The following is a 22,365-nucleotide window of genomic DNA, read 5'->3' as shown; positions in this document are numbered from 1 at the left end:
CCTTCACCAGGACTTGTTGAAACAGTTTGCCTGTGATATGATAGGGACAGCATCTCACACCAGTAACCACATGTTGCATGCTTGTCAGTGCAGAACTCTGAATATAGGAAGACAACTTTTGTGATGCAAGATGACAAAATAAACTGGTATGATGAGAAAATGATTAGAATTCAAACCATTCTTGATGCTATTTGGCAATATTTGTTGTGGACAGTAACCCATGCTAGTTGTGGGAGGTGTCTTAAAGGAGTCAGGTGGAGAGGCTAGCTGACTTGGTTGACAGTCATTGTATCTAAATTGCATAGATCAGTGCTCCTGCTGTTAATGATTGGATTGTTTGGCTTGAATTCGATTCCTTCAAGACTGTCACTATGTGGCATTATTATTGCTGAGTGCAGTGTAAAACCAAACTGACTTACCCGTAAGATTTGTGGACATTTGACTGACATCTTGTTCTTGGTTTTGCAGACCCCCATTGATGATATACGTCCGGCGGACCAGAAGAATAGTTTATTGCAGCAGCTGCTGTCTGAATGATGAAGTGTGATGGTAGCAGCGAGACTACACTGGATGGGACACAGGGCTTTCACTCTTTACTGTCAACCCAGAGATGCCACAACATTCAGAAGAGGGCAAGAAGATGATATTATTTTTGTATGTGAGATATGTGTTCTGTTGTGTTGTGGAGAGGCAAGGAACCATTGCTCAGTAGTGTCAGCAGCCGGCCATTTGTATATAGTTCCACATAGTATTGTGTCGGAAAGCAGACATCATGATCTCACGGCCGCCTCTGCCACCCAGACGGACAGACGAGCGGACACAAAGATAGATGGCAGTATTGTGCATTACCATGGAAACTCAGGTGGTTGATGAATACATGACATCATGTATATCACATTCTTACAAGAACTATGAAGGGCAGGATATATTTAGCTCCTCTGGAAAATGGAGGGAAATTTTATTGAAGCTCCTTGACTATGGAGGGCAAGATCTATTGAAGCACCTCTTGACTACAGTGGGCAAGATCTATTAAAGATGCTCATGACTATGGAAGGCAAGAGCTATTGAAGCTCCTATTGACTGCAGAGGGCAAGATCTGTTGAAGCTCCGCTAGACTGCAGATGTTTATATCTACTGTATCTGCTCTTGACTTCAGAGTTGGGAGTTACTGAAGCTTCTCTGGAAACTAAAAGATGACGGTTATGAGCCAGAGGAAAACTCATGATACAATTATTCGTTGCATGTATGTTTTGCAAGTATGGCACAGTGCAGCATTGTGAGATAGTGCAACTTTATGGGCAGCCGAATTTGGCGGTATTGTTGTGATTCTAAAGGAGGCAGTGTGATAAACAATGCTTACAGATTTCCCCACTAGCAGACTTGGAGCTTGTTTCAGTTCATTCAGTGCACAAATCTACAAGACTGACAACAGCGCATGTAGCAGCAGACGGTCAAGTATTTAGTTGTTGCTTGTTGAGCTTCATCCGACTCATTGTGTATTCACAAGTGTATCTTCATGATTTCCATATCCTTATGTTCATCATCATGTGAGTTCATCATTGTGTGCAGCACCTAGCATACGACTGTGTTGTGCTGTTCACAACATTGACATGGTGTTGAGGTCTTGTGGCTGTGTGTGTCGCCCATGCCAGCCGTTTAACTGATATTGACAGTGCATATCACAGATTCGTGACGGCATGGAATGCCATTCGTCAGCAGTGTCACAGAATTATGACTCGCTGCAACTCAACCCATCACTTGACCTTAGATTTTAGGGTATGCCTTCCACCCCCAAGTTACCGAAATGGTATCAACTGCCTTATAATGTGGACTATGTTGATGATTGGGGTGGAGGACTATTACATTTTGTTTTTAGGGTGGGAGGGTGATTAAGAAGACATTTGCCCAGAGAATGTATTGTATGTTTATACAGATAAAACATGTTGACTGCCTCTCGCAGAATCAGCCTTCTCCTATGTTAAGCCAGGCCATCAAGCTCCATCTACATCCTCAGTATAACGCCTCATCCACTTCTTCGTCACTAAACAGCAGATCTCATACAGAGGTCTGAAAGGAAGACTGTATTAGTTTCAGAATGATTAGTTTCCGGAGGGATTGTTACATACAAAATGTCATCAGTATTCAGAGCCGAAGTTTTAATCTATATACTATTTTTGGAATTGGTTTTTAACACAAAAATGGACAGAATGCTATGGGAGTCCCTAAACTGGTTGATGCCTGAAGCTGACAGACCTCTCATACAATGTGGCTTTTCAACGAGTAACAGTATCCATGGCAATGTTATTGAGAGATTCAATGTCAGCATGTCTTTGAGCAGAAGTGAGGCGTTGTATTGATGGTAAAAGTCAAGGCTTGGTGCAACCTTATTCAGTGGTTTTGCCTTGAGTTCCGTGTTAAAGTGAACATTGTTTTCGTACGTACAGAAACTCTTTCACTGGATGTGAATGTATATTTCTGTTGATAGTTTCTTGTAGGTGCCTCAGATTTCAACACTGTGTGTGTGTGTGTCACAGTCATGGCATTTTAATCCAGAACTTGTTAGATCTGATATTTATTATTGTTAGATCCTGTAGCATGAATGTCAGAGCTTTCTAATATGTTTCTTCATTATTGGATTTCCATGAAATTTTGTACGTAAGTCTGTATTCAAATTGCCAGTTTCTCAAACTGAAGTAAGAAAATATACATTGTATTATATATTTTGAGAGAATTGATATATGTAAATAAGCTGGAGATTGCTATGCGGTACAGACAGCATTTTCAGGATTTCATTTTTGAATTTTTTCAGAATTGTATAGACTTAATATTCAGGCTTTTCTGTCAAGATTTTGTAACAAATGGCACTATATTTTCTTTAAGAAACTTTTAGTATATTTATTGTCAGTATTAACAATCAGCTGTATGGATTTTACTTACTAAATTGTGCTTTGATTTACAATGACAACTTCAGCACTTGAAAATAGCAGTTACTCAAAGTTTAGATTGTGTTGCGGAGATCTCCTTTAGTTGCTAATGGATTAAATATCATGAATAAAATTTCAGAACATCATTTTCGAAAGATGTGTAATTAAGAGAGAATAATTATTCCCTCTGATGTGGTTCATGTTTCTGAAGAGTTGGACCTGTGGATGATGCAGTTTATATCCAAGCTGATTAAAATAGATGAAGTACACCAGAACTTAGTGTCGTCACCTGAGGCATCAAGAATATTAGAAACAACATTTCATGAAATGTAGAGAAATTATTTGTTGTAGATTTGTTAAACATATCTGTTGATTAATTGTATCAAATTTCTTTTATAGATGGTCTAGTGGTCATTCCTCTTTGTGGATTGTCGCACTGGTCATGAGAAACGTAGTTGTTCGATTTGTACAGTTATAGTGTTTTATTTCTAAGAGGTTCAACCTCTTGAGGAAATTGCCAACTCTCTTATGGTTGCCATGGAAATGTCAAATGGCATTCCCATGACCACTACTAAAAGTAGGACGATTTTTGTTAGTTTAAAAAAAGTGCTATATAACTTCCGTTTTCTTCATCCCCAGTGAAAATTTGTTTCCTGTATCTATTCTGTACTAGATGTCATGTCTTGTTTTCGTTACCATGGTTACGGCCTCCGTCGTTACAGTTGCTAACGCTGCCACAACCAGTCCCCTATTGTTCTGTTGACTTCTTCTATTAGTTGCGGGATCGTATCGGCAGCACTTTGACGCATGTCTGACGTGTGACGTCCTCCTCAGATGGCGTATTTTTGCAGGGGGGAAGGCCGGTTAAAGTGCATATTGTTAAATGGATGGCAGTTAGAACTCGGAGACTGGTAAGAAGGCAATAAAATACATGTATGATTATACAAAACCTGTCTGTTGTTTTCTTAACCTCAGTGTCTTAACATGAAAATCCAGGACAGAAGACATGGACATCTTCAGTCATTTTCCAGACATTCACAAATTTATTCCTTAGTTCATACACACAGTTATTCTTTAGCACATACACTGTTATTGTTTAGCAGCACAGTTATGCTTTAAACATCAAATCACAAGTTAATTAGACTCCATGGTTTTCTGTTTACCTTTTCAAGGTGTCTTCCAACAGAAGATTAAAACCCAGTATCCAGACCAGCTTTGTCAGAAAGAGTCCCCAACTCCATGAAAGGAGTACACTGTAACTGATATCCTGTGTTCAGTTTCAGTGTGTAGAGCCCAATGAATATATCTGCTAGTGCACATTAGTGTATACCAAAAACCAAGGATTGTTTGTGTGAATTAGCTGTGGGTTTCAACACCTGCTCCTCATCAGGCTTTGCATGGGAGAGGGTTCTAGGTACAGAAAATAAAGCAGTGCTTGTTAAGGAAACATTCATAATTTATGACAGGTGTTGCTGATGATCCTTTAGCAATTGCATCTACAATGAAAATCTCTCTCTCTCTCCCTCTCTCTCTCACACACACAAACACACACACAAATTGTATTTGTTTTATTGAAGCACATAATTGGCGTGTGTGAGGGGAGGCAACTCTGTTTACTCTACGGCCACAAATTCATTCGTAACTACTCGTCTCTTTCCGTGACATACAAGAAGCGCAATCCAGCTTGCCGGAATGACACGAGTAGTTACGAATGCCACAAATTAAGTAGCCTACTATTGGAGTGCTGGGGCTGTGGAGTAGCCTACCGGTTAGCATTTGCTCCGCTCGAAGGGATGGCCTTAACCCCCTGGATGCCACAGGGACATATATGTCCTTCCTCTACATACCTCACTTGGAAGTCCAATAAAATTCTAAATATACCACGCATATATAAATACTACACAGTTTTGAATTCTGCGGAAAATTCCCAGTTTATTGATACCATCCACTATCATCTCAGACCAAGCTAAAGTGCTGAAAATCGCCTTTCAAAATAGGCTTCATCGTAAATGTCGCCATTTTTCAAACTGTACAAAATCGAGATTCACAGCGTTATTTTCAATATGTTTTGAAATGTGAAAATCGGATAATTACTGGGAGTAATGAATTTCAAAAATAGCATATTAATGATCACTGATATCAAGTTTTCATGTAACCAGGAATGATAATTCTGAAACGTCACCGATGTACCCAGAATCGGTTGGGATGTTTTCGAAAATACACTTACACGAACGCCGAAGTGCGCTTTCCGCCATATTGGATAGTGTTTACAAAATCACGTTTCGAGAAGGCCGGTATTGAGAAGCCCATTACATCATGTATACTTCATAGTTAGCTGCTACAAATGCATCATTGAATTCCCCATATATCTTAGAATCAAATTACAAATGGTCTTTGTCACCAATACCAACTGTCTAGACAAAACGAAACGAAATATATTTAGCATGAAAACGAACGCTGTGCTCGAAAGACAGCGCTTGACTGAAACGTAAACAAAGAAAAATTCCAATTTTACACTGCGTAGCATTTTCGGAAATTTCCCAACATCCAGCCCTCTAATCATTGCTTACAATGGCTCAATACGCTTAGTATATTCAGGGGAAGAGTATCGTGGCAAAAAATAGCAAATTGAAAATAGATACAATGAAATAATTTGGTAATTCATAAGAAACTGTCAAACTTTCAGTGCAGCGTGACGCCATGACTGACGCAAAATCACGCAGAACGACAACGGTACTTATCGGCATTTCTGGCTTGTTCCGTCATTTACAATGTAAACGATAAGAACATATCACAATACACAAATAGTCAGAATAATTCTGATTACTTACATCTCACATTTATATACAAAAGATCCCTGAATCAAGCAAAAAGTCGTCGCAAAATCCCGTGTACCCTTCTCAGCGAAGCCGCCATTTTGAGAGAAATCGGTCATCGGTAGTGATGTCATACGTCAACATTGTTGCACATATTAGGCAATTTCTTTGAGGTGAAGGTCGGTTGAACAAGAGTAAACACAATGCCCATACCATTCCGATTGCACTTATAGTATTGTGATGTATATTTTGCGCATCGTTCAGATATTTTTTAATGAAACTGATTTCAGTATCTACATATATCCATGTTCAACACCATATCATGTGTGGATATAAGGTATCCGTTTTTATTCTTTGAAAGCTTTTGATTGTTTGAATAATATCTACATGGGAAATTGACTCAGTAAGTGTACTATACCACATTTTAAGCCCCTACACAAGTGTTGGAAGATCACACGTAGCCATTACTGCAACATGTGCTTTAGTTCACGTGATGTGCAATATTCAATACGTTGGGACAAATATTGCAGTTACATATGAACAGGTTAATAAACAGCGATTTAATTCCAACTTAGAAGTAAAACGGATAATATTAATGAAAATGATTTGTACATTTTATCAAATGTAGGGGCACACATACTACTGTTTAAAGGAATTGTCTTGTTCATTGTATTGGTTTGTGTCGTTTTTATAGACAAAACTATTATGAATATTAATTGACCAGGTGCGACTTTGTCAAAACGTTTCATGATTCATTATCATTGTTTTTCGATAATAAAGTCAATTCAAATGCGATTAAAATATATCTGATGGCAGAATGTCTAACTCAAACAATATTTATACGGAAATTGTTAAAAATATATACATCAGGTCAAGTCTTAATTTCGACAAGCATTACGTCCATTTTCTAATACTTCTTTACTGAAAAAGCGATCTCTTTGTACCTTTCATTGCATACTTATGAAGGGAATTGATTTCATAATCATGAGAAGAAAAGTCTTTTTCCTAAATGAATACTCAATGAATATTCAGGTGTTGTGAAATTTTCATTTAAGCTAAATTGATGCTAGGCAGGTGCGCGTGTTGCTCACAATAAGATATGTAGTAAAACCGTGTAATTGTTGATATATTCAGGACACTATTTCAGTGATAAAACCATTCATTTTATATTTTGGCTAAAAAGTGTTGAATTCTGACACAGAAGCCGATATCTTTTACACATTGAATGGAAATTAGGTTAGATATATACTAATCAGCAACCAGAGTAGTCTTTTTCCGACGTCACAAAATGCACAAAACATGCTGTGACGTCAACTAAAATGTCGCATTATTTTCAGTTATTTCATTACGTTTGAAAATGTGGCTGTTACTCTGTTAATAATGATGGAAAATTAATAAAAATACATATACACAAACAGGAGAATATGGGAATCTAAGAACTAAAATATGTATCGGATAGGGACATCCAAATCGCTATTGCCTGATTTTTGATGTAGTACACTTGCATCTTTTCTTACAAATTGTGAAACTACCAAAAGGTATCCTCTCACATTGGGGAAATTTGTATTGGAATAGTTTGGTTCACTGTGAACAAAACATCACGAAAATATACTGTCCATATCCACAGCAAATTCTCTCCATGTGATCGGAGTTACATTGACCTAATGTAAACCATAACTGAGTTATGCCCCCTTATCTTTATACGTGCATGACCTCTCTGTCGACGTTTGACGTCATAGTAGAAAATCGATTTTTGACATTTATTGCAGGTCATTTTTGATTTTGTGAGTATGACGTTATGCATTAACACATACATCCATTTCATATACACTCATGTCGTTCAGATATCAAGCTGTATTTTCTTCGCTCACACTTTCCGTAAAGATGCCAAATTAAAAAAATCGTAGCAGAGTGCTTTTATTGGTGCACGATAAATTTACTGTTTTTGAACACACACAAAAGTTTTGAACAACTTTTAGCAGTGTCTATTTCTCAAACCCCTGAGGTAGCCGCAATTATATTTATACCAACGGATAGGAAATCAAATATTCTACATGTCTGTGCAATTTCATAGCCGTACGCAGAACCTGGGCCACGCGATCGCAAATCTCGCACAACGTTCACTTTTCAAACTTTATGAAAATGTGCGCCTGAAAAAAAACTCGGCCAAGGGGCCAGTTGGGCCAAGAAAAGTCGGGTCGGGTCGGGCCACCGGGTACTGCAAAAAAAAAAAAAAAAATGGATTGCAGAATATTAAAACGAAATCTGCGCATTTGGGTCGATAGAATTCCAAGTATGGTTTCGTTGAAAACGTACAGTTAACGATGAAAAACCAACATTGATAACATACCGAGAGTTCCAGACAAAAGACATTGTCTTGTTGTTATGTGTTGTCCTTGTTATGTCTATGTGAGAAGTTTACTTACTTCTCTCAGCGTGTGAGGTGTGACAACCTGGGGTCCTGGGCAGGAAGTGACAGTGTTTTGACAGCTTTTCTTTCCTTAATTAAAACATTGAAATTGTGCTATCTCATGCTGAAACAGCACAGGATGTTTATGTTAAAGGGGAATGGCCACTGGAGAGGACCAATGGCCAGCTATCACATGATTATATGTGTTAAAAGAAATTTTATATTAAACCACAACATTTTGTAATATGTTCAAAGATCAAACCAAGTATGCATTCGCACGCACAAAACTCGTATTTATTGCTATTGTATTCTAAAGAGCATAATTCAGCCCAAATCCGATAGCCCGCGAGTATGGAAATGCTTAAATTTACTGGTATACATGATAGACAAAATGCAATTATATCTGCCTAAATAACACCTAGTAGCATGTGCAAACACGTTTGCTCAAAGCGCAGCAGTATATAGTCTCAACAAAGACACTGTATCACAAGCGTTCGGTCCGGCTTGGCACATTCCGTCAGAAGCATCATTCACCTCTCAAATGTATCTTGAAGTGTATTTAATCCATAGATTGGTATCATATCTACCTAAACATCACTTTGTAGTGTTACAAAATGCCAAGATAACCGGTCCGTTAAAGTGAAGTACCTGTCTTTCACAATTTACAACATAACCCGGGCTCTAAAAAAAAACAGCTTAAACCTAACACACGTATACTATTTTGTGTTTACATTTTTAGATTACTTGTGATACAGTGCCTTTATTGAGAATGTATAGAAAATAGGGTTGACTTACGTGTTTGTTTCAAATACAACCCTTTGAAACTCTGTAAAGCAGTATTTAGGTAGATATGATACTAAACTATGGATTTCAATGGACATCTGTGAGGTGTAAGGTGCTTTTGAGAGCTCGAACCGAACAGAGACTTAACACATTCGATCGAGGCTTTGTTGAGAATGGAGTGAGAAAAGGGCTTCATTTAATTAAGAGCCAGTTTCCTTTACATGTTGCATTTGATAACATTGTAAAGTAGTATTTAGGTAGATATGATACCAATCTAAGGATCTAAGCCGGACCGAACAATTGTGGTCGAGATGATGTTTAGAATGTAGGGAACATCGTACCATGCATGCTTTAAATACCATGAATAGTTAATTTATGGGGTGGTATTAATTTGATATAAGCGTAGGAAAAATTTTCAGTCCGACGGAAACCTGTATCCGAATGAAGTGAAATATTTATGCATTTTAAATCATGTTTCGTTTATCGATTCCACTTTTAGTCGTAACTTCGGTCAGCCAGTTCGCAGGAAACTCGTCTTCGTGAGTTTTAGCCGACTTACTCGTAGCAGGGATACTCTATAACACTCTCTATATAGGCTCCCTGCTCGCAGTAAACTATATATGGTACGTGTTTGTGGCTCAAGATCGATTATTATTATCAAGGGTGTATGCTGCATTAATCACTTGTAGACATGGTGTTCATTAATGGGTTTATTAGCCAATATATATTTGTCCCGCCGTGGCCCGACCCGGCCCGACCTTTAGGCCATCGCCCGCTCGAAGGCCAGTTGGTGTTTGTATAAAGTCTTGTTTAGAATTGCCAATTTTCACGAGATTATGTCATTTATTGAACTTATATTGAACTAAACGACCTTCTGTGTGATACCATTTTTTTATTAAACGAGTGAATAATTTTGTATCAAACGAGCGAAAGCAAGTTTGATGCTAAATCTTTCACGAAAATAGTATTTCACGGAATCGTGTTTAGTATTCTGGTGGTTACTTCCAACACAAATTGATAGAAACTACGGCTACAGTGAGGACTCCCAGGTTTCCCCGAGTCAAACAAGGTCCAGTACCACTGCGACAGCGGCACTAGCATTGTGACGTCATAATTCTGACGTCATGCACATAGCGGTATTAGCCAATAATATAATATTGCCATCAATCTCTTCCCACAGAGATTACTCCTATCATATCTTCCTGCGTAGGAAGATATGACAGGGGTAACCTCTGTGGGAAGAGAATGTATTGCCTTATAAATATTACACTGCAGTGTCTTCCACGAGTAATATATAGAATGTATTGCCTTATAAATATTACACTGCAGTGTCTTCCGCGAGTAATATATAGAGAGGATACTAAACAGCCTCCCGTGTAATACCATTTTTATTAAATGAGTTAATGAGTTGGTATCGAACGAGCGACAGCGAATTGCGACAGCGACATTAGCATTGTGACGTCACAACTTTGAACCATTTTGACGTCCAGTCTAAGTAAACTTAGTCTCAGTGCATTTCGTTACACTCCACCACTGAGTCTAACAAAACCTAGTAGAAGGTCGCGTCAGGTAACCTTTGAGCTACTTATAACCGTCCAATCAAACGTGAGACGGTTAAATAGATTGAACCAATCAAACAACGGCTACTATTTAGGGATCGGAGGGACTTTCAAAATATTCAGGTTACCGACACAGATGTCTCCTCAAGCAAAAATCTGTATATAACACAGTTATTTGACCAGCTGTATATACGCTTTACGGTTCTGTTGACATGGTTACCATTAGCCAATATTTCCGCAAGATGACATCCTTCAATATTGCCAAAAACACTATTTTCAGGGACTGTTTACTCACCGTTGTCATGGTTGTAACGTGCGCCGTGTGCATCATCCGGAAGGGATCGTACACTAAATAGCATTCGGAATCGTTCGGGTACGAACCTTTTCGAGATAAAAAGTTCAAAAGGTATGTGCGAATGTGCACTTTCGCGATTTGGTAAGCTGTGTTCTGATTGGTCAATCTCAAAGGTTACCTGACGCGACCTCGCATAAGGTTTTGTTAGACTCAGTGGTGGAGTGTAACAAAAAGTACTGAGGATGAGTTTACTAAGACTGTTTTGACGTCATACGTCATATTACCTTGCAGCTTCTTCCATGGGCGAGTAATAATTGGTATTACGATATGAAGAGTCAATAACAACAGCTAATACTTGTAATACTTATATTTTCTTAACCGTTTTAAATGAGAAATTGTGTTAATGATCTTGCACGAAGTGGTTTTTGAATGAAGAGTCAATAACAACAGCTAGTACTTAATAATACTTATATTTTCTTAACCGTTTTAAATGAGAAATTGTGTTAATGATCTTGCACGAAGTGTTTTTTGAATGAAGAGTCAATAACAACAGCTAGTACTTAATAATACTTATATTTTCTTAACCGTTTTAAATGAGAAATTGTGTTAATGATCTTGCAGGAAGAGGTATACGGACTTTAATGGAAGTAGTTAGGCTGCATAAAAAATTATATAAATGTTTCTCGGGGTTTTTAAAAAGTGACGAGGACGGTAGGACTTCATTATTAGTTTTTGATAGAAAACAAGTGACGAGAGAGGAACAAATATTTATTTTTTTCCCTCAGAAATACAAGTCTTTGAAGGGCATTTAGAAGTGAAATGCATAAGAATAACGATTTTATGGATATCAACTTCTTTATATGAGAACACAACGTTTCGGAGTTAATGCTTACTCCTTCATCACCTGATGAAGGAGTAAGCATTAACTCCGAAACGTTGTGTTCCTGATGAAGGAGTAAGCATTAACTCCGAAACGTTGTGTTCTCATATAAAGAAGTTGATATCCATAAAATCTTTATTCTCAGAAATACAGTTTAGGAAGTTTAGCACGGGTTAATGAGTTGTAGATTCAGTCACATTCGTTCTTACAGACACTCGTTCTCATAGTGTACAAATGGATGATCGGGACGCGGCCAAGTGAAAATTATTCTTTTAAAACACACACGCACACGCACGCACACACACACACACACACACACACACACACACACACACACACACACACACACACAAATTGCTGCGCCCACAAATAAACCCGAGAAACACTTCTCTTTTCTCTTTTTAGCATTTAGCCTTACTTATCTCTGTAAAACTGGAATTATGGATCCGAGTGTGTTTTTCAAAATATTTCAACCAATATTATTTTATGGGGCTGAAATGTGGGGAGTGCGAAAATTTGATCAAATAGAAAAGATCCATTTGAAAGATCTTTAATTGTCACTTCACAAACTCCTACCTCTGCTGTCAGTGTGGAAGGTACCCTCTTTTCATAAATGCTTTGTGTAAACTCTTGAAATGTTGGTTAAAAAGCACTCGTATGACTGAAGACAGAAGTCTTTTTAAAGACTATGAAATGCAAATGCACTATGGTATAATGCATATGCTTCATATATAAGAAATGGTCTTTCTTCACATGGTTTTGGTTATGTCTGGATTTCGCAGGTGGCCGGTGATAAAGTTTCTATTATAAAGGAATTCAAATCAGTTGCAATCAATATATTTTTCCAGTCATGCACATGCATACTAAATAACAGCTACCGATATTGTATATATAAAGAATTCAAAGTCTTTCAACCCCCCAAAGTTATTTATCGTGTATTGTTGACAGAAAACTTCGTAAAATATTCATTAAATTTAGATGTGGATTTCTAAGATTAAAGTATAAAGAAGGTAGATGACAAAATATACTGTATATGTGACCTAACGCAACTGTCCATTATGCAGTTCAGGAGTAGAAGTATCTTGTTTTGTTTGTTTGTAATGCTCTTAGAGCCAAATATCTACCATCTGTATGTTGTCAAACATCTAATTATCATAAAATTAAATTATCCCTATTAACTACTAATAACGAAAGATTTCCATGAAAGGTATCCACATATTTATAGCATGCATATGAATTAAAGGAATTAAAAGAATTAAAGTCCATATTTTGGTATGATTGTCCATGGACTGCATCATTATAACAATGTGTTGTAAACTCAAACTTTGTTACTGTATACATGTGTAAATGTATGTAAAAGCTGTATATATGTTGTACATGGGACTGTGGCCTATAAACAATAAAAAGACTTGACTATTGAATGACCAAGGCGAGGTCAAACGCAAACGATGCGTTCCACAATAGGACTTTAGTACTTACTACGAGACCCGTGAAGGTTCCGGGGTAGAAAAGGCCTTCAGCAACCCATGCTTGCCATAAACGGTGACTCAGCTTGTCGTAAGAGGCGGCTAACGGGATCGGGTGGTCAGACTCGCTGACTTGGTTGACACATGTCATCGGTTCCCAATTGCGCAGATGGATCCTCATGTTGTTGATCACTGGATTGTCTGGTCCAGACTCGATTATTTACAGACCGCCGCCATATAGCTGGAATATTGCTGAGTGAGGCGTAAAACTCAACTCACTCACTCACTTACTACGAGCCGAACCTCAGTTGTTAGACCTCTTGCTCTGACTGGTCTTATTACAGTCAAGCTACGCGAATGTAGACCAGGGGGCTCCTTTCACGAAGCAACCTTTACTTAAGGTTAACCCTAACCCCCATTCTTTGTCACTGCACAAGAACTTACGATCACCTTAGTTCTTCGTGTGAGGAGTCCCAGGTGCTGAGCACAGGGGCTTGTATTGCTGAATACGTCCTGGGTCCAACAGGCCTATACTGATATCCATACACATATAAGTGTACGACCCAGGATGCACTATTTTCAGCAATACAAGCCCCTGTGGTGCACAGTTAATCAATGAATGAATGTTTGTTTGTTGTTGTTTAACGCCGCACTCAGCAATGTTTCAGCTACACGGTGCGGCCTGTAGATAATCGAGTCTGGGACAGACAATCCAGAGATCAACAACATTGTTCTATGCGTTAGGGGTATTAAGGCTTGTGTCAAGCAGTTCAACAAAATCTGAGTTGCTGAACACCACAGCTAACCCAGATCTTCACGTGTCTAATACTTGAATGAATGATCACACGTACCCAAGTGTTGAGAGTCAGAAAGACTGATGGGCAGAGAGACAGACAATAAATTAATTATGTCTCGTGGTGGGGTAGCATAGTGGTTAAGGCGTTCGCTCTTCACGCCGAAGGCTCGGGTCCGATTCCACATATGGGTATAATGTGTGAAGCCTGTTTATGCTGTCCCCCTCCTTGATATTGCTGGCATGCTACAGGCCACTGGCTAGCTCTCCAAGCAGGATGGGTTCTGCTGTTTATTTTGTTGATAGTTACATGGACAGATTCTTTCATACAAAATCGGTGATTCACAATGTGATTAGGTTATCTGACAAAACATCCACTTGCAAAGTTTGAGATCGACTGGATCCCTGGATGAAGAGATATTTACAAAGAAACCAGGTCCACATGCATTTAATGCCAAACTGTAGATCCGTATGGATCCAGGTTAAAATTGACCTTCAGCAACCCATGCTTCTCGTATGAGGGGACTGAGGGCGCCAGACTCGCTGACTTGTTTGACACATATTTGTATCATATTGCGTAGATCGATGCTCATGCTGTTGATCACTGCATTGTTTGGTCCATATTCAATTCGTTACTGACCGTCGCCATATAGCTGGGAGTTTGTTGTTTGTTCAGTACCAACAAACTAACCAACCACATCAGTTACCTCCCGAGAGAGTTCAGAAATCAATACAAAAGTGGATGAAGAGTCTAAAATAAACTCCTTGTAGCTTCTTCCAGATCTTTCGGACTAAATCTAGTGCAAGTCTAAATATAGTAGAATAGCCCCTCACTAAATCATTCGTAACTACTCGTGTCATTCCGGGAAGCCGGTCACGGAAAGATGCGAGCAGTCACGAATGTCACTAAATATGATTTACAATGTTATACGCCTGGCCCACTGTTACAGAAAGAAATCATGCACTGCCACATAACACATTGGATTAAAACGTTTCCGCTATAACACTTAGTATCATTTAAACTTAAAGACTGAATAATGCGAGCACAGCTGATTTCCATTTCCGGCTCAATGTCCAAGTGAGTGAGTGAGTGAGTTTGGTTTTAATATTCCAGCGATATCACGGCAGGGGACACCAGAAAATGGGCCTCACACATTGTACCCATGCGGGGAATCGAACCCCGGTCTTCGGCGTGACGAGCGAACGCTTTAACCACTAGGCTACCCCACCGTCCCCTCAATGTCCAAGGCGACTACATACATACAGCGTTCGAAATAACCGCCGGCTGTTATTGTATCGGGCCGACAGTTTCGAATATTTGCAGGTCTCAGTTGGGTCAGTTAAGCATCTTTCAATTTTCTTTTCAACTGGACCGTCCAAGAATCATCCATGATCCATCATATCACGATAACTTACAGTTCCACTTCCTGGTAATTCAGTGCTTTCCGCATAGGAATGTCATCGCCAGTTGCTAACAAATTAAAACTTCTCTCTACACAATAGGCTAGACTGAATGATTTTGTAAAAGCAGAGTGAAATCGTGTATGGTGTACTCTACTTTGTTTCTGTTGGTTTGACTTTAAAACAGAGAAAATACCTATAGATTTTAGAGCCTGTAATGGCAGGAGGCCTTGATGGCCAGCTGGCACATTCAAATATTGCAAACACTCTATACATGCTACCGTGTTACCCATACAATGTCCGTAAGAGGCGACTAACGGGATCGGGTGGTCAGACTCACTGACTTGGTTGACACATGTCATCGGTTCCCAATTGCGCAGATCGATGCTCATGTTGTTGATCACTGGATTGTCTGGTCCAGACTCGATTATTTACAGACCGCCGCCATATAGCTGTAATATTGCTGAGTGCGGCGTAAAACTAAACTCACTCACTCACTTACAATGTCCAGCAGGCAGTATACGGATGTCACCGAAATAGTAACACGAAATGGCAAATGATATATTTCTGCAGATTTCATATTTTCCTTGACGTAAGGTTCCAAGCCATGTTCGGGAACGCTTATCCAACTGTGTAGTGAGGTGACTTACGAGATCGGGTTGTCAGGCTCACTGATCATGTCATCGTAGCCCAGTAGCTTAGATCAGTGTTCATGCTGTTGATCTCTGGTTTGGCTGGTTTGACTCGATTATTTCGGTCGCTGCAATGGTAATCCTGCTCAGTACGAGAGGAACCGCAGGTTCAGACACTTGGTACATGTGCTTGGTGGAGCTGCCAGTGGTGCGAAGCTACCCTCTGCAGGCTTATGACTGAACGCCTCGCCTCGAAGTCAGAATCCCGTCCAGAGCAGCAACGATATCTTTCGCCCGCGCATATTTGAGGCTGATGAATATATTACTGAGTAAAATTAAACTCACTTATTCACTCTTACTACAGTCATGGTCATTTGTACGAGATGAAATCATTTTTACTTATTAAACTTCATTCCTTTATTCACATGCATCAATGCATGCACTCGAGCTCAAGTGTCAATAGAGTGATAAGTGTAACTGTGAATAACTTATATATCACGGCAGAGGTAAAGAAAATAATCATGTACATTGCAAAATATGCGAGTGAAGTACAAACAATCATTCAAGGCCAAAAGCGCTTCTCCCACCTTCACTGTTAAAAGACCTTATACATATCTGCGAATGCTAAATGCTCAATTTGTCGCTTTTGTAACACCCCGCATGTATGAACGAACGTCAACAATTTCAACTGCAAAACTTAACAATGGTCCATTAAATACGATTCAACTGTGAATAGTCCAAGCGTCGTAAAATCATACCACATAGCGTGCTATCTCTGCCGCTTTGTAGTCGTTACCACATTTCATGATGTGGTTGACACCCACAAGAAATTGGTTTCTAAAAATGTAAATGTTTGTTGAAAAGGGACGGTTCTCCCCTGTTTCATTTCCTCCTTCTCAGGTTTTTTTCAGTGACAATTTTATAGTCCCGCGTTCCCCTACAACATCATTTCCCCTCACTAGGGGGGAGTTTTAATACCCTCCCTATATCGAGATTTCATGCACAATTATAATTACACTTTCATTCAGCTTGTCATTAGAGGCAACTAACTGAATCGAGCATCGATCTGCGCTACTGGGAACCGATGACATGTGTCAACCAAGTCAGCGAGCCTGACCACTCGATCCCGTTAGCCGCCTCTTACGACAAGCATAGTCGCCTTTTGTGGCAAGCATGGGTTGCTGAAGGCCTATTCTACCCCGGATCATCAAGGGACTCATTTATTAACTCACCTGGCCACAGGCAGGTTTTTCATTGCACAGCGTGGTCCAGACTCGCGTATTTACACATCGCTGTCAAGTACGTGGGATATTGCTCAATGTGGCGTTGAACTACAAGTGAACAAGCAAACATCGACTGTTCTTTCATTTTTATCGTAAATCTGTGTTCGAAACTATCAACATTTGATTTGTGAACCCCACAGCCACAGATCAACTTTTCAGGTTCTGTAATGATTAACGTGTGAATGCTGTGAGGAGAGGCCATGTACCTACCAACAGGCTCCAGGTCCAGGAAGATGGCGTCGATTCGGGAAGTTTTCACGAACAGATCATAATGCATTAAAACATTATTTGAGTCTGAATACCGAATACTGATCCTACAGGAACCAAACACTACCTTAGAAATGTTACTTCAGACAGCATTTGAACCGGGATCTTTTGAGCAAAGATTGAGGACAACACCAAAAGAGCGTACCTTACATGTATAGTATATAATATAAATATGATAAACCTATAACATATGTGCTCAGCAAAGAAAAGTGCATTTCTCCTGTATCCTCATATTGTAGCCGCCGTGATCTTCTGTATTCATAAAAGACGTTGTGAGTTTCAGATCTGTGTCTCTGTATTTGTACTTTCGCGAGTCTGCATTTGAAATATCTCTCCGTTAGACTAAATACCGTCTTAGTGTATATTTACCGACAGACTGTCTTTGACGACAAGACGAAGATTTCTGTGTAGAGATAAGCAATCGCACCATGCATTTGAGAAGGATGAGAATCGCCCCAAGTATCTTTTCCAAAAGACCTTTTTCTTTATCTGCGTTAATAGGCAGCTCGTTCCCCTGCTTGTTTCGGACTTAGACTCAACATCTCTCGTACCATTTCCCAAACTACCTTGACGAAAGTCACAACCTACACAACATTGTAAATTCGTTTCTATGCATGGAAACGCTAATTTTCGAACACTGAATCGGTTTAGAAGCGGGCATTATAAACTACGTCATTACATAAAGTATGATAATCCAGTTACAATCCGAGAGGCAGTTGCGCTTCTTATGGCACCAAGACCTTCTCCTCCAAGACATACAGTCGAACCGCGTTTATCCGGACGTTTTGGTTTCAAGCGAAAATCGTCCGGACAGCGAGACGTCCGGTTAACTGGATCAAACAAGCAAAACGTGAAATTTAAGTGAAAGCAAAACGTTTTCATGTACGCATATCAATAAATCAACAGTCAGTAGTAATAACAGTGAATCATCATAACATATAAGTGTACCGATAATACATGGAAGGCAGAAAGCAGGTTACCATTTGTCAGGTTGTCTCGGACCTAAGCATGTAGTGTGCGGAGCTTCAGGTGGTAAGTTGGATGCAAAACCGAAAATGTTGACAAAGAGTTTCTATTTTGCCAATTGCATATTCTTTCATTTTAAATGCCCTAAACACATATCACATCGCGTCGAACTTTCTTCAGAAAGTAAACTTCCGGACGGGATCACATGACTTAGATCACGTGGTAGGCTAATTTTAACTTTCATCGCGACCGATAGTAGGGGTCGATTTATGAGGGTTATATACAGTACAATTACAGTGTAGTATACTTTAATACTACTATACATGTGTAATTATAATTAACGAATTTGATCGTCAGAATAAATTGCTATAGTATGATAAAAGAAATGTAAAAGCAATGAGCCATTTCCAGCATTCTGAACCTTAGATGATACGAAACTGTGGTCTGAGGAAAAATAGAAAATAATGTCTTAGCTTTATAAAAAATGATTGTGCTAGAACTGTTTATACTTCACGGAACTTCCAAGTAACTTTACATTTATATCAAACATACAGATTAGTGTTGTAACACTACCGTGTTCAGTCACCTGCAAGATATAACTTCTGTAGCGCCACAAACACAGGCTGAGCCTAGATTTTCGAAGCTCTCTTAATGCTAAGATAGTCGAATTAGTTGAAACTAGAGTATCAAACATCAAACGGGAGTCATCACTCACTTTTAATCTTCAGATTTTCTCAGCAGGAGTTTTCACTACGTTACAATCCGAACTTAGACATGAAAAAACGGTTTAAACAAATCCCAGTGGCAAATGAAGATGCCCAAGATTTTCGAAGTTCTCTTAGCGCTAAGATAGTCTTAAGTTAATGTTAATGTAAAATATTCTCATTTACTGACGAACTCATTATTAATGAATTATTCTCATAATTATTGTTCACATTTTTACTTTTGCTATTGAACAAAGTTCCCGATAGCGGAGTGTTTCCTGGGGTATAGAACATGGGGAGAAAATTACAACCGCACAAAAGTGATTATAATACAGATCATACCAACAGGCACTTCTCTTTTGCGGAAAGTCTTCACGTTTACGTGTACTACAGAAAAACACCTCAGAAGCTGATAGAGGTAAATATGTCATATCTGAATCTCAAGCAGGTCCTCAATACTCTACCAAGGGCCATATAGTTACGTTACAAGCATGATGATCAAATCATGGCAAAATGTACGTATAAATGTATGTATGGATATGTAAAAGCAGGAGTAACCATTGGTTGTCCTAAAACTCTCTAGTGGGGTAATACAAGGGCGCATTCTGACCCCTGTTCTGTTTATATTCTTTGTTAATTAGCTTATGCAAATTATGCTGACTGTAATTATGCTGTATTTGTTACCCAGAATATTGACGATCTGATGTTACTTTTATCTGAAGATGACATTGTTCTTTTCGCGTATAGTAATCGTCCCCTGCAAGTGCAAATGTATTCCGAGACAAACATTTAGTTAAAAAATTACGTTATTTTCAAATAGTCACTTCACAACTTTCGAGTCCACCCTATTCGTAAAGGGTCATCGTCAAACACATAACCTGTATGGAATAATTGTACCCATCATTTAGCAGAACGTGTATAGCATGTCTTATTTATATGTAAGAAATACATGAATATACTTGTAAGAAAAGGTATTCGTACCTCGTGACAGAAATATTATAACAGACTTATCTTCGAAAATGTATTTAGCTCCTGTGATGAACTGTGGACAATATTTATGCAAGTTATTTAAAATGAGATCGACAAAGATGTTGCACTCTGGATGAGTGACGAAATAAACTTGATTGATTGGCCAGCTTCTACTTCACACACACACGAAATGCTATAATTTATATGTTCATGCAATCTGTAAATTGGGCAGTCTCGATTAAATGTCGAAACAGTTTTGATAATAAAGGCATTCTAAATACAGATATTCCTTTAAACATTCAACACATTCCTCAGATCTAGAACTGTAGAGTAGTAATGGATTGAAGCAGTATTTAGGATAGAGCGTTCTGATTGTATCACCATGTATTAATATTTAATATCTTTAAATTACATCACATAATATGCTTTAGTCAGTTCTTCAAACCGTTTTAAAGATAATTCAATCTGAGTGGAGTAGGAACAAGCATACTTGCAGAGCCAAATCCCCTCAGCTTCAGAATTTATGTATTTTACTTTTGTTGACTCAATATTTGATTTAAGGCCACATGGCTCAGGAAATTGCGACGCCTGAGACGAGTGGACCCCTTTTCTATTTGTTGAGTGAGTGGGTTCTCTTTACGCCACACTCAGCAATATTAAAAATAATCGAGTCTGGATCCGATAATCCAGCTAAAAACTGTCGATTGTACAATTCCAACTATATCAAGACCATTGCGTTTCAACCGCCATTGCTGTTTAACGGCGCCCTGTAAAAAATCCAGTGTAGACCAGACAAGCCAGTGACTGACATGAGAAACAATGACAAGACATGTGATTCTGAATCTGCACCAAATAATGATGATACTAGGTGTTCCAGAAACACCAGATGTGCTGATATCTTACCTCGTAGTAACGCCATTCCCAAGATATCAATTATATTCATAATATGATCATGTTTAGTACTTGTGTCCATTGTAAAACTTCTGTCTCCCTGTTGTAGATGGTCGCATTCATGCATGGTGCAGCAAAACAACCACTAACGCTACTCGTTAATCTAAAGTCACAAACATGTTTCTATTGTGTTCGGTTACAGCAGTTAGTGCAGAATTGTGTTGGATTATAGTTGTTAGTGCAGTGTTGTGTTCGATACCGGCAGTGAGTGCAGTGTTGTGTTCGATTACAGGTGTTAGTGTATTGTTGTGTTCAATTACAGCAGTTAGTGCAGAATTGTGTTGGATTACAGCTGTTAGTGCAGAATTGTGTTGGATTACAGCTGTTAATGCAGTGTTGTGTTCGATTACAGTTGTTATTGTAGTGTTGTGTTCAATTACAGCAGTTAGTGCAGAATTGTGTTGGATTACAGCTGTTAGTGCAGAATTGTGTTGGATTACAGCTGTTAGTGCAGTGTTGTGTTCGATTACAGCTGTCAGTGTAGTGTTGTGTTCGGTTGCAGCAGTTAGTGCAGAATTGTGTTGGATTATAGTTGTTAGTGTAGTGTTGTGTTCGATACCGGCAGTGAGTGCAGTGTTGTGTTCGATTACAGGTGTTAGTGTATTGTTGTGTTCAATTACAGCAGTTAGTGCAGAATTGTGTTGGATTACAGCTGTTAGTGCAGAATTGTGTTGGATTACAGCTGTTAATGCAGTGTTGTGTTCGATTACAGTTGTTATTGTAGTGTTGTGTTCAATTACAGCAGTTAGTGCAGAATTGTGTTGGATTACAGCTGTTAGTGCAGTGTTGTGTTCGATACCGGCAGTGAGTGCAGTGTTGTGTTCGATTACAGCTGTTAGTGTATTGTTGTGTTCAATCACAGCTGTTAGTGCAGAATTGTGTTGGATTACAGCAGTTAGTGCAGAATTGTGTTGGATTACAGCTGTTAGTGCAGTGTTGTGTTCGATTACAGTTGTTATTGTAGTGTTGTGTTCAATTACAGCAGTTAGTGCAGAATTGTGTTGGATTATAGTTGTTAGTGCAGTGTTGTGTTCGATACCGGCAGTGAGTGCAGTGTTGTGTTCGATTTCGATTACAGCTTTATGTATACACGTTGCATTAGTCAAGCACCACGTACGTTTTATATAATATATGCAACACATTAATGTTGTTTTATTTGCTTTGAAAACCAAATTATTATGGTAAATCTACCATATGTGGCGCTGATTAACAAAACAAAAACAAAAATGAAATGAAAATTTGGTGACAATTCACTTGAAGACTGAC

The 22,365-nt window shown here is 38.8% G+C and overlaps 1 protein-coding gene across 5 annotated transcripts in view; it reads left to right on the top strand.

The window, feature by feature from the left end:
* The window catches only part of LOC137278336 (nuclear receptor coactivator 2-like), a 169,022-nt gene extending 165,149 nt beyond the window's left edge, over positions 1 to 3,873 (top strand). For all 5 annotated transcript variants that reach the window (XM_067810610.1, XM_067810611.1, XM_067810609.1 and 2 more), the window contains one exon: positions 469 to 3,873. In XM_067810610.1, the coding sequence (XP_067666711.1) occupies positions 469 to 537 (69 nt within the window). In that variant the 3' untranslated portion in view covers positions 538 to 3,873. The remainder of the gene's footprint in view (positions 1 to 468) is intronic.
* Positions 3,874 to 22,365: the final 18,492 nt, after the last annotated feature.

Source organism: Haliotis asinina, chromosome 3, assembly GCF_037392515.1.
Source record: "Haliotis asinina isolate JCU_RB_2024 chromosome 3, JCU_Hal_asi_v2, whole genome shotgun sequence".
Classification (NCBI taxonomy): Eukaryota; Metazoa; Mollusca; class Gastropoda; order Lepetellida; family Haliotidae; genus Haliotis; species Haliotis asinina.
This window is presented reverse-complemented; position numbering and strand designations above follow the sequence as displayed.